General features: G+C 51.4%; 4 protein-coding genes across 4 annotated transcripts; 3 read left to right on the top strand and 1 right to left on the bottom strand.

The window, feature by feature from the left end:
- Positions 1-268: 268 nt before the first annotated feature.
- Positions 269-2111, top strand: PMZ80_004954 (uncharacterized protein; the record flags this gene model as incomplete). Its single annotated transcript, XM_064873377.1, has 3 exons — positions 269-503; positions 554-1503; positions 1554-2111. The coding sequence occupies 3 exons, from the start codon at positions 269-271 to the stop codon at positions 2109-2111; spliced, it is 1743 nt and encodes a 580-aa protein (XP_064730481.1).
- Positions 2112-2790: 679 nt separating this feature from the next.
- On the top strand, positions 2791-6269 carry GAA1 (Glycosyl phosphatidyl inositol protein transamidase complex subunit; the record flags this gene model as incomplete). The annotated part of the gene is made up of 5 exons (XM_064873376.1): positions 2791-3296; positions 3348-3469; positions 3520-3661; positions 3718-3764; positions 4048-6269. 5 exons carry the CDS (start codon positions 2791-2793, stop codon positions 6267-6269), a joined length of 3039 nt encoding a protein of 1012 aa, XP_064730480.1.
- A 330-nt stretch (positions 6270-6599) lies between these two features.
- SLM5 (asparaginyl-tRNA synthetase) lies at positions 6600-8336 on the top strand (the record flags this gene model as incomplete). Its single annotated transcript, XM_064873375.1, has 1 exon — positions 6600-8336. The coding sequence occupies one exon, from the start codon at positions 6600-6602 to the stop codon at positions 8334-8336; it is 1737 nt and encodes a 578-aa protein (XP_064730479.1).
- A 1781-nt stretch (positions 8337-10117) lies between these two features.
- On the bottom strand, positions 10118-11635 carry PMZ80_004951 (uncharacterized protein; the record flags this gene model as incomplete). The annotated part of the gene is made up of 1 exon (XM_064873374.1): positions 10118-11635. The coding sequence occupies one exon, from the start codon at positions 11633-11635 to the stop codon at positions 10118-10120; it is 1518 nt and encodes a 505-aa protein (XP_064730478.1).

The raw sequence follows: 11635 nt of genomic DNA, 5'->3' as shown, positions 1-11635 counted from the left end.
AAATTCGCTTACTGTTCAAAGCCCTTTTCATCTGCCTCCTACGCGCATTTCCCTTGCTGTTGCTCTTTCCTTCCCTTTGTACTGTGTTACACCTTCCTCGCGTGCGACTCCTATCAGAGCTCTTGCGCGCGCATATCTAATCAGCGTCCACACAAAAGCTTTGGGACAGATAGTATAGGACAGACGGCGACTACACTTCCCAGACTCGACTCTCCGGAGAACACCTAATACCTTGGCTCAATATCGTTATCATAACAGCACAACACGGATGGGGCGCTTCGCACTCCAGCAAGCAGCATGGCTGCTTTGCGCATTCGCAGCGCTGGCCGCTGGACATGGCGATGAGCACATGAACCCAGCAAATTCGACGTCTACTTCAGATCAGCCCAAAAACTACAATCTTTTCGACGAGCCAAGTTATGCCGGCCTGGAAGCGCATTCTGGTCTGATGTTGGCGCATATCGGGTTTGAGGTCCTGGCCTGGTTCTTCGTTCTGCCAATCGGTAGGTCATGCGATCAAGCCCATGGAAATGTCAATAGCTGATTTTCACAGGGGTAATGTTCAGCATTGCGCGCTCGAAGCTTGCGCTGCCCGTTCAGCTCTCATTCCTTGTTCTGAATGGCCTAGGTGTAGTGTCCGGTACAATCTATAATATCAACACTCCTGACCTATACGAAAACAATGCTCACCACAAAGTTGGTTGGATCGCAACCTGGGTTTTCACTGCGCAAGTGGTGATGAGCTTGTTGTTCTTGTACTCTGGTCGCAACAAGCAGGAGAGCACAAACTCAAGCGAGCGCGCCGCGTTCTTACCTCCGTCGCTGCAATCGATGAACCGACCGTACCACAAGCACAGCTGGTCAGCGGATAGTGGCCAAGGCACAGAACCTCCTTCTCCAACGAGTTCATCGCGCAACTTGTCACCGGATCGTGCTTACCAATTTGGTAAGCCCGAACAAGAAGAGCCGGAAGACATGGAGGACGTTCCAATTGAGCCTATGCGACGACGACCTTCTTGGTTCAAGAATACTAGATTCGACAAATATCTTTCGACGCGCGTGCCGAGAGTCGCGTCGCAAAAGATAATTAAGGTTGCCGAGGTCGCGTACGAGATGATCGACCGAACCATCCTTGTTCTTGGCTTCGTCGCTTTGACTAGTGGGATCGTCACTTATTCTGGCATTTTCCGAGCCCTCAACGTCTTCAATGGCATGGCTCATTTTGTCAAAGGTGGGATCTTCTTCTGGTACGGGCTGTTGACTCTCGGACGATGGTTGGGCAGCTTCGCAGACTTTGGCTGGGCATGGAATCTCAAACCGACCAGATCTGAAGTTGGTTGGAAAGCCCGTGCCCCGACAGCCGAGTTCGTGGAAAGTTTTGTGATTTTCTTGTACGGGTGTACGAACGTCTTCATGGAGCATCTTGCTGCGTGGGGCGGCGCATGGACTGCACAGGATTTCGAACATGTGTCGATTTCGATTATGTTCTTTGGCGGCGGCTTGGTGAGTCCAGTGATCTAGGGGACGAAAGAAAATTGCTAACTTTACCACAGGCCGGCATGCTCGTCGAATCAAAGAAGCTACGGACCTGGCTGAATACAAGCGTCGATCTTATGCCGACTCGTAACGAGGTACATCCTGAAGAGGCGCATGAAGCTCGTGAGCACCCCAAGTCGTATACAATATCTCTCAACATCATGCCAGCTCTGATCATCCTATTACTGGGTATCATGATGTCTTCTCACCACCAAGATTCGGTGGTGTCGACCATGGTCCACAAGCAATGGGGGACGCTTCTGTCTGGTTTCTCCTTGTGCAGAGGTCTCACCTATCTTCTCAATTATCTCGCGCCACCAAAGACGGTTTACCCGTCTCGACCACCAACTGAGCTTGCTGCATCTTTCTGCCTCATCTCAGGCGGTCTGGTCTTCATGCTCAGCACAAAAGATATCGTCCACTATATGGAGGTCTACAATTTGATGGCCATATTTACCTTCACTGTGGTAATGGGCTTTACAGCGTTCTTGATGGCCTTTACCATGTTTGTCATTGGGTTGAAGGGCTGGGCTGTCCGACGAGAGCAGAAGAGCCTTGGCAAGAGTCGGTACTAATTAGGTCACGCGACACAGGAAATGAATGAAGAGGATACAATGAGTGATAAACACGTACACAGTAAAGAGGAGGGCTGGTAATGACTTGGGAGGCATATTTGGTTTTGATCTTACCTTTAGCGCTGCGACGATACCCCCTTAGCATTACTTCTCAGCTTGCAAGAGCTTATGAGCCCAATGGCGCTGGAACTTTCGATTATTGCGTTGGATTGTCGGTCAATAGATGTGGTATTGGATAGAATGAGTAGCACTTTATCGTCTTTGTCTGTAGCTCTTGTGTATGTACGTACATACATTCTCAAGCCCATATTAATGATTTCGAGAATCGAGCCCGAGCGTCCCTGATCAGCGTCTCGGAACGCCGGCTCCGCCGCGCATCATCTCCAAGACTGCCGCGTCGAGCCGCACCCTTGCCTATTGTTACGATTTTCAATGAACTTCGCGACCACCGTTCTGCCTTTCGTCTGTACCTCCGTCAGACTACCATCGCGTGACAGCTGTGTGCTTGTTGGAGAACAATATCTTATTTTGAGGTATTGAAGCAGGCAATACAACACTTCGCACGAGACGGCAGCCTCGAAATTTGAGCCAGGACGAAGCGACTACTATCAAGATCGCATGAGAACAAGTCTACAGATTCCTCCTACACCACAAAGCGCCACTATTCCTCTCCATCACGATGCCGCCCGACCCACCCTCTGGTCTCAATCGCCAGACCTCCTCGATCAAAGTCCCCATACCGAACCCAGCGCGCATACGCTCCTACCTCTTCCGCCTCCCACTGTTTACACGTATCATCCTCTTCGTCATACTCGGCCTATGGATCCTCGAGCTCCAAACAGTATGGAGCGTAATAGATTGGGGCGCGCTCGTACCGGACAAGGTCAGCTTTGGAAGCATGTACAGGCTGAATACATACCCCCTCGTACACATGGGGTTCTTTCATATGCTCCTGGATACCATATGTCTGATACCGCTTATGGAGCGCTTTGAGAGTGAATGGGGCACGCTCAATTGTCTGGCGCTGTGGTTGGGCCCGTTGAGTACGATTCCGGCTGGGGTCTACATTGTCATTGAAAAGTTTGTGCTTAGAGGGAATACGGCTGTGCTGGGGAGTAGTGTATGGGTGTTTTTGTTGTTGGGAGTTGAGGCAATCAAGACTTTCAGGGCGAATCCATATCTCGAGTGAGTATTACAGGCTACGAGTCGTGGGACTGAATTACTAACGGTGTGTAGGATTGCGTCCGTGAAGATACCTACTTGGGTTACACCACTGGCGTTGATTGTGGTGACTTCTGTACTGATACCGAATACTTCTTTCTTGGGGCATCTTTGTGCCGTTACTGTTGGATACTTATGTAAGACTACGCCAGTAATATGATTTACAGCAGCTGCTAACGTCGCATAGTCGAAATAGGGTATCTCAAGTTCCTCGCACCACCGGAGAAGATATCGAGGTGGATAGAAGCCAAGCTCAATCTACTCGGACGCTTGCCGCATTATGTCTCTGTCGATCAGAAGACATATGGTCGATATGGTGTCTTGCCTCAGTCAGAAGGAGGAGGCCCTAGCAGTCACAGTATACCGATAGGGTTGAATTGGCTAGGAAACAGTGGACAGAGATTGGGGCCATGAAACTGGCCATGCCCGTTTGTACGATGTATGAATATTAGACCTTTTGGACTGTAGATTAATTATATTCCTTTTCACTTCGAAAGAGACGCGCCTCGCGTGTCGTTCTGGCGTCATCCCGAGAGTGGAAATTCATCCACAATTTTGGAGTTTAGAGACATGTGGCATCAAATCGACCACCAATTTCACGATCATATCACAAGCCTTGCTATGAAGTCGACAAGACAGAGCAAGGTACAATGGGTCTCCTGCGTAAGGCTACGGACATCTTGTCTCTTCACTACTTCATGCTGACCGACTGTAGGCTCTTCTCTTTCGAACCTTCGGACGAGTCCTCAACTGCTGAAGATCCCACCCTATATCTCCCTGCTATGCTTCCTCGGCGGCATATTGTGGCTTCTGTTCCTGCCGTTAGACGAGTACTCCCGCCGGACATATATTTCGGAAAATGCTCTGCTGCCTGGCCAAGTACACACATACTTTCACGGCACAGAACAGAATATCTTCCGAGCATATAGACACGAAATCGCCGACGTCCTCGAGGTTCAAGAGCACATTCAGCAGGATGGGTCCACGGCATATATGAAGGCCACCCCTCAACACCGGAACCAAAGAATACGGGACCTCTTCGCCAACTCAGGTATCAAAAGCGCGGTACAGCCCTACAAATACAAGGTCGGCGGCCAGGATTACGAGGGCGAGAATGTCTATGGTATCGTTCATGCTCCACGAGGGGATGGCACCGAGTCGATAGTTATCGTTGCTCCAGTCGAGAACTTCGAGGGACAATTGAATACGAATGGTGTGACACTGCTCCTCACACTCGCTCGGTACTTCTCGAGATGGTCGCTATGGTCAAAAGACATCATACTACTGGTCACGCCCGATACATCGACAGGACCACAAGCTTGGATCGACGCATACCTGTCGCAGCACGATCCTGGGATGGTGTCATCACTTTCTCTGAAGTCAGGGGCCATACAGGGTGTGATATGCGTCGACTTTCCCTTTCGACATTCATTTCATGCTCTGCACATCTCCTATGATGGGATCAACGGGCAGCTACCGAATTTGGACTTGATCAATACCGCCGCACAGATCTCGACGGGCCAATTGGGTATACCGACGCTCCTGCAGTCCCAGCATCTCTACGCCAAACCTGAGGAGCAGCACCATTACTTGAATAGGTTGAAAGTCCTCGGACATGGTATGCGCAATCAGGCTGTGGGTCACTCTACGGGTGCCCACTCTGTATTCATGCCATACCATATCGATGCGATCACCCTGACGGCCGTTGGCCATGGGCGGGAAGACGAAATGGCATTCGGCAGAGTCGTGGAGTCGTTGACACGAAGTATTAACAATCTGCTGGAGAAGCTACATCAGAGTTTCTTCTTTTATTTGTTACTGCAGAATAACCGCTTCGTCAGTATTGGTACCTACCTGCCGAGTGCAATGGCTGTCGGTGCGGGCTTCACGGTCATGGCGATCTACTTGTGGATCAAGAGTGGCTACGAGCAGCGAGAGGAGAAAGATCAGCAACACACAAAAGCTACCGAGCATGACGACGGCAAGAGAGACAGGACTGAGATGGCATTGGCTGATCCGAATATGTCGACTAAGCAATTGCTCTCGACGGAGTCTGCAGGCGGACCTGATCTGGTGAGGAGAAAAGTGTGGAAGTCGATTGACCGTCCACTGATTGTTCCTCTTGCGCTTCTGTCGGGGCTTTACTTGACCTCCTTAGTGCCGTTGGCTATTTTGATTACAGCACAGAACGATACTCAACTCAGGAGGACCGGATCATTGTGTATAGGTCTGGTAATGATCCCTATCGGCATTGCATTTGGACTCGCGAATAATCCAAGCCTCATGGACGGCACATTTTTCGATGGCATATCGTCAGAAAAGCAGGAGGACGGCGCTCCTAGAGAAACCGGTCTTGTCTTCAGCGACCTCAGCCCGCCAGCAGATCCGAAGACACGAATCTCACAGTTCCATATGATTGTCAAGAGTTTGTCGTTGTTGGTTCTTGGGCTGGAGCTGACTGTCCTTGCGACGCTGAATTTCAGTCTGAGCATGTTTCTGGGCGTGCTCTGTGCGCCATTGTGCTACGCAGGGTACTACAAACATTCGGCACCGCGAGCAATGGCAAGTTTGATAGCGGTTGTGCTTTTCAACCCGTTCGTGATTACTAATGCTGCGATTTTGGCGGCTAAGTTGACTGGTTATTACGATGGTAACATGGGCATGAACGACGTGCTGAAGGTGTGGTTGGAGCAGATCAGTTTCAGCTGGATGGTATCAGGTTCATATGGTGTGCCTGTGGGTGTTTTCTGTGTATGGCTCCCGGCTTGGACCGTCGCTACAATAGGGACAGTGAGCAGCTTCGGGATGGATGACGAGAGGAAAGTGGAGAAGAGGGTTGAGAAGGTGAAGGCAGTAGCGCAGGACAATCTGTTGCAGGTCAAGCAGGCTGCTCAGAGGAGAAGTAGTCCGAGTCCGGCCAGGAAGCGGAAGAAGTGAGATAGCCATATATCAAGGTCTACAATCGATCTGCCAGGTTTGTTGCGAGGGTCGCAACCCGTTCTTGCATCTGGTTCAGGGAAACAGTGAGACGCGATTGTTGCAGTCACTGTTGGTGGCTCCTTCTCATCGTTACTGCCTTCTTGACCTTACCCGGTTCAGACAAATGTACGGCTCTGCGTTCGAGGTGCACACGTTCAACCGTAGCTATCCAAGACCTCCAATCCATATTTCGCTGCCGCACTGCATGGCAGCCTCTGAGGACTGGGTCCATGTGAGACCAGTCGCTCTTTCCACAACATCGTGTCTGTTCTTTCTCAGAGTCGCGGCATGCCATGGCGATGGATTCGCCAAGTACGCCTGCAACGATGTCAAACCGCTTCAACCCTCCTCCATGAGAACTTCGCAACTACTCAGCTAAGTCGTGGACTGAGCTTATGCATAGCTTCACGCTACGCATCAACCTCTCGAGAGAGCGCTTCAGAAGTTGTCGGGCTGTCACCCGAGTGGGCGAAGAATCCGAACCCTCAATCGCCGACGCAGGAGCTCACACGGTCGAAGTTCAGCAAGAATGCCCGTCTGGTAGAAGACCCACCACCCTCTGGCAGCAAGGTCACGATCGCCGGTCTAGTACGCAGTATCCGGAAGCAGAAAAAGGTAGCATTTGCCCACATTGAGGATGGATCTACGCTGGCAGCCATACAGGCCGTCTTCAACCCAGAAACTGCGAGGGATCTACATAATGGAGCATATGTTGAGCTCGAAGGGCTATGGGAAAAGTCACCGAGTGCAGGGCAGACACATGAACTCAAAGTCGAGAGTGTGTTGCGCGTTGGAGAGTCGGCTGTTGACGCATCCCCTATACAGAAGAAGAGCATGACAGTTGACCATCTGAGGCTATACCCACATCTACGGCTGAGGCTGCCACTGTACTCCTTGCTCGCTCGAGTGCGGAATCAAGTCATGAACAGTGTGCATGAGTTCTACTCTGGCACCTACAACAGTAATGCAGAAGCTGTGCACGTCCAGCCACCCATTATCACATCTTCGGATTGCGAAGGAGCAGGCGAAGTCTTCACTGTCAGTCCGAAGCTGCAGTCGTCGCCACATGCCGGAAAAGAAGAGAAAGAGCAGAAGCACTACTTTCGTGAGCAGAAGTATCTCACGGTCTCCTCGCAATTGCACCTGGAAGCCTACGCCGCTGAGCTTGGAAATGTGTGGACCTTAACGCCTGCTTTCAGGGCAGAGGAGTCGGATACAGGACGTCACCTTGCCGAGATGAGTATGTTAGAATTCGAAGGCCGAGGTATCACGGAACTACGGGAGCTGGTGGACGGAGTACAAGCGTTGATACAATACATTGTTCTCCGACTAGAGAACAATCGCACTGGCCAGGAGTTGCTCGACTACTATGCCTCGGACAAGCGATCTGAGGACCAGGTGGATCCGAATCTGAGAGCTCGATGGACAGCACTAAGTGAGCCCGGATGGTTACACATCACATACGCCGACGCCATGCGGGCTCTCGAAAACGCAGCTCACCAACAGCCAGACCTGTTCAAGCAAAAGCCCAGCTTCGACAGTGGCCTTGCTCTCGAGCATGAGCGCTGGATCGTCAACAAGCTGGCCAAAGACCGACCCGCCTTCGTAACGCACTACCCGAAGGAACAAAAGCCCTTTTACATGCTGCCAAGTTCCGCACAAACACCTAACAACAGCCAAGAAACAGTCGAATGCTTCGACCTTCTCCTTCCCTACGGCATCTGTGAGACAGTCGGTGGCTCCCTCAGAGAACACCGTCTTGAACCCCTCATCCAAAACATGCGGGAGAAAGGTCTCCTCTCGCATCCAGCGGGACCGACAGAAACGGATGCAGACTACCCCTACTTGCAAGCTGGCGAATCATTGGGCTCATTGTCATGGTACGCGGACCTACGTCTCTTCGGCAGTTCGCCTCATGGTGGTTTTGGTTTAGGACTAGAGCGGCTGTTGATGTACTTGACTGGCGTCACGAATGTACGTGACAGTGTTCCGTTTCCGCGGACTTATAAGAATTGTATTGCATAGAAGATACCCGATAGTGTACAATAGATGGCACTACGAGTCAGGACTCCGGCGTCCTCCTGAGATGTCAGATCTGGTCATATTTCAGATCTAGCATGTACAACATTTATCCGCTTCATCCCGTGAGCTCGACGTCTCTCCCCAGTCTCCCGGCGTCCTCCAGAGATATACAATTCACGCATACTATGATCTATCACAGAGCAGCCACAGTATGATCATCACGGAGCTTCCTCGCTCAACCGTGCCTCGTTCCACGACTGCACTTTTTCCTTCCCCCTCACAGATCCGCCGTCGCGCCTTCCTTTGCTTCTGTCGTCGGTCATGTCTTCCGCATCGACGCTCGTACCTGCCTCAGGCCTTAGACTCGGTCGTGACTTCCTCAACAGTACTAGAGGCCGGTCGTGCCTTCCTTGATTTTCTAAGCAGAGATCGCGCCTTCCGCTGTTCTCGGTTGTACCTTCCTGGCTACCGGTCGTACCTTCCTCTTCCCTAGTCGTGCCTTCCTGTTCTCTTAGTCGTACCTTCCTGATATCCTTACGAAGATCGCGCCTTCCTTGTTATCGATCGTGCCTGCCTCGTTGTCGGTCGTACCTCCCTCATCATCAGCTAGGTACCTGCCTGACCTTGGTCGTAGCTTCCTTACCGACACGGGTCGCGTCCTATGTTGCTTACCCTTAGGTGATCGTCCAGCCTCGTCCTATTGGGTTGCGCCTTCTCTGTTCATTCGCACACCGCACTTGCGGCATCGGTTCATCCATCGTGCCTGCCTCGGAACCATTCGAGGTCGCGCCTCCCTAGGAGCTCGTGCGTCGTGCTTTCCCCAGTCACCCGGGTTCACACCTGCTTCGTTATCCGTTGCGCCTTCCATGTGAAGGGTGGTACCTTTCTCGTTTCAGCCTAGAAGGTCGCAGCTTCCTTGAGGGCTTTGTGAAGGAGACTAGCACCTGCCTGCTCATTGATAGTACGTAGTTGCCTTCGTGGTTTCCCTCAATTTAAAGCTTTATGTCTACGGTTGCTAGAATTCAGATCGTGCGGCAACATCTGTAGGTTGATAGAAGATCATGGATAGCAATTTGTTGGAAGATTCACTACCTAGAGGATCAGTGAATGGAGACGCATCAGAATATATTATGGGTGTCCAGGATGAAAGGAGGGAATATGTGTGACAAATGGCTTGATTCGATCGACGACTTTGTCAAAAAGGCCGCTCGATGCTGCCGTCGTTATGATGTGAAATTCTAGCTATGGTGCATGTTGCCTGCTGTGTAGGTACTTAGACCTTCGTACTCCTTGAGCCCAACGTCTACTTGGCAAGTAATACATAACCACGGTGCCCGTCCCTGAGGAGGGCACCGTGGGTCTGTTGACTCTGCCAAGTGGAACGTGACGTAAGCGTCATCGGTACCGTGACCAGATCCTCGTCTCACAGTCTAAACCTGACAATATAAAATCGTCCTGAAACGTGGACTCGGCCAAGTATGCTGCATCTTCATGCGCTGTTGAGTCGAGCGATAGCTGCTAGTGGCTGGGCAGGTCTACTGCTTTTGCTCACTCAATTGTGTTAGTGACAAGAAGTATGTGCTCTTCGTCACTGTGTATGTGCGTGCTGTCACTGAAGTACGACCGCCGCACTCCCGTGCAACCATCCCTCATTGATAAGAGTTCTGGTTAAAATATTGCATAGACCGCATACGCGCATCTCTGACCTGCACAGCATGAAACTGTGCATCCAACAGCAGACGTGCTCTTGAAGAGTTCTCATAATCGAAGATGGGACTCGCTTCTCACGATCCCTCATCGATCAAGGACTCCACAAAGTCATCCAGCTGGATCCACTTGAACATGGGGCCCCATTTCTGTCTGAATTCTTTGCGTTTGTACAAACTAGACGTATTTTGCTTGAATGAGATCAGCTCAACGCTCCAGCCCACTCTGAGAGCTCTTTCGACCATCCGCAGGAACCCGTCCGAATATTCTGCTTCGGCGGCATCGCCAGTAGCAAGAACAATGGTGGAGGGTTTCTCTGCGTCAAGGATCGAGTGAGACATCTTCAGATGAACGATCTCGTCAACAGCTTGTTCAGACCATTTGTAGGTCGCCATTGGTGTTTCGGAACCACTGGTTTCGCCGTGGGAGACACCGGAGGCAGAATGATAGCCTCCTCCGTTGGTGCCAGGGTAGTATTTCTTTTTTGATGTAGGTGTCTTCACTTTGTGGACACGATCTAGAACGTTCGCCTCGTAGCCGCAGGCTTCCGCCTGGTCAACAGTCGATGTTCGCTCGGAGCCACATAGCACTCGCTTGGCTGCGGGCCGGCCTCTTTCGAGGACGAGGGATAGATTGTGGAAGTTGAGAGGAACGCGCCTCACTCGATTCGTGATAGGGATACCACGTGCGACCTTCAGACAGTCGTGAAAGCCAATGCTGATGTTGCTGAAATCAATAAAGACATGAATCCCAAACGAAGATGTGTTGAGAGGGCTAAAAGCCGGCTCACGACAGCCTTGATTCGACAGATACTTCGACTCATCCGGAAACTTCAGACTAAGCTGAGAGATCAGGTTGAGCTTTCGTAGATGACCATTCAAACCATCGATAGGTATGATAGTGTTTTTGCTCGCAGGCGATGGAGCACTAGGGGCAGACCATAGAAATGGATTCGATATTGGCCATAGTTTCTTTGTAGGTGTTTGCAGCGTAGCCCTGGTTTTGGGTGGGGAGGGTGAGGTCGGAGGCGAAATGGTCTCAGTCGGTCGAGGACGTCCTACCAGATCAGCGATGAGAGACCGTCGGTCTGGAGAGCGCCTCAAGGACTCCAGCTCTTCGCCTGACTCATCATCGGTAGCAGTATCTGAAGCAGGGTCTACCGTTCCCTGAGCAAGTTGCAGCTCTCTTTCTCTTGCGCGAGCTCTTCTGGCAGCACGTTTCCTGGTTCGTAGGTTCGATGCAGTGACCTGCTCAGGCTCGACATTATCTTCGAGGTCTGCCCCATCTTGTTCGTCCCGCCACTTAACCGCTTTTACCAGCTGTGAGGTGTCAGACTCGACTGAGGAACCAAGCTTAACATCGGGTTGAGAAGGTGTGGGCGGATCGTAAGCAACGCCGAGCTCTTTCCATATCTCGGTGAAGTCACCCAGTCCTCCTTTTGCAGTGTGTTGCGGTATTGGCGTCAAAGGAGTTGTCAGGTCAGGCTGCATTGTCGGAGACGGTGCAGGCTCGTCCTCGCCTCCTGCAGCGGACTTCAGAAGCGTAATAGCAGGCTCGAAGCTCCATATTGAGCTCGAGGCGCCGAACTCTAGCAT

Source organism: Knufia obscura, assembly GCF_036327395.1.
Source record: "Knufia obscura strain CCFEE 5817 isolate CBS 148926 chromosome Unknown scaffold_5, whole genome shotgun sequence".
NCBI classification, from domain to species: domain Eukaryota; kingdom Fungi; phylum Ascomycota; class Eurotiomycetes; order Chaetothyriales; family Trichomeriaceae; genus Knufia; species Knufia obscura.
Note: the sequence above shows the minus strand (reverse complement) of the source record. Positions and strands in the feature narration are given on the sequence as shown.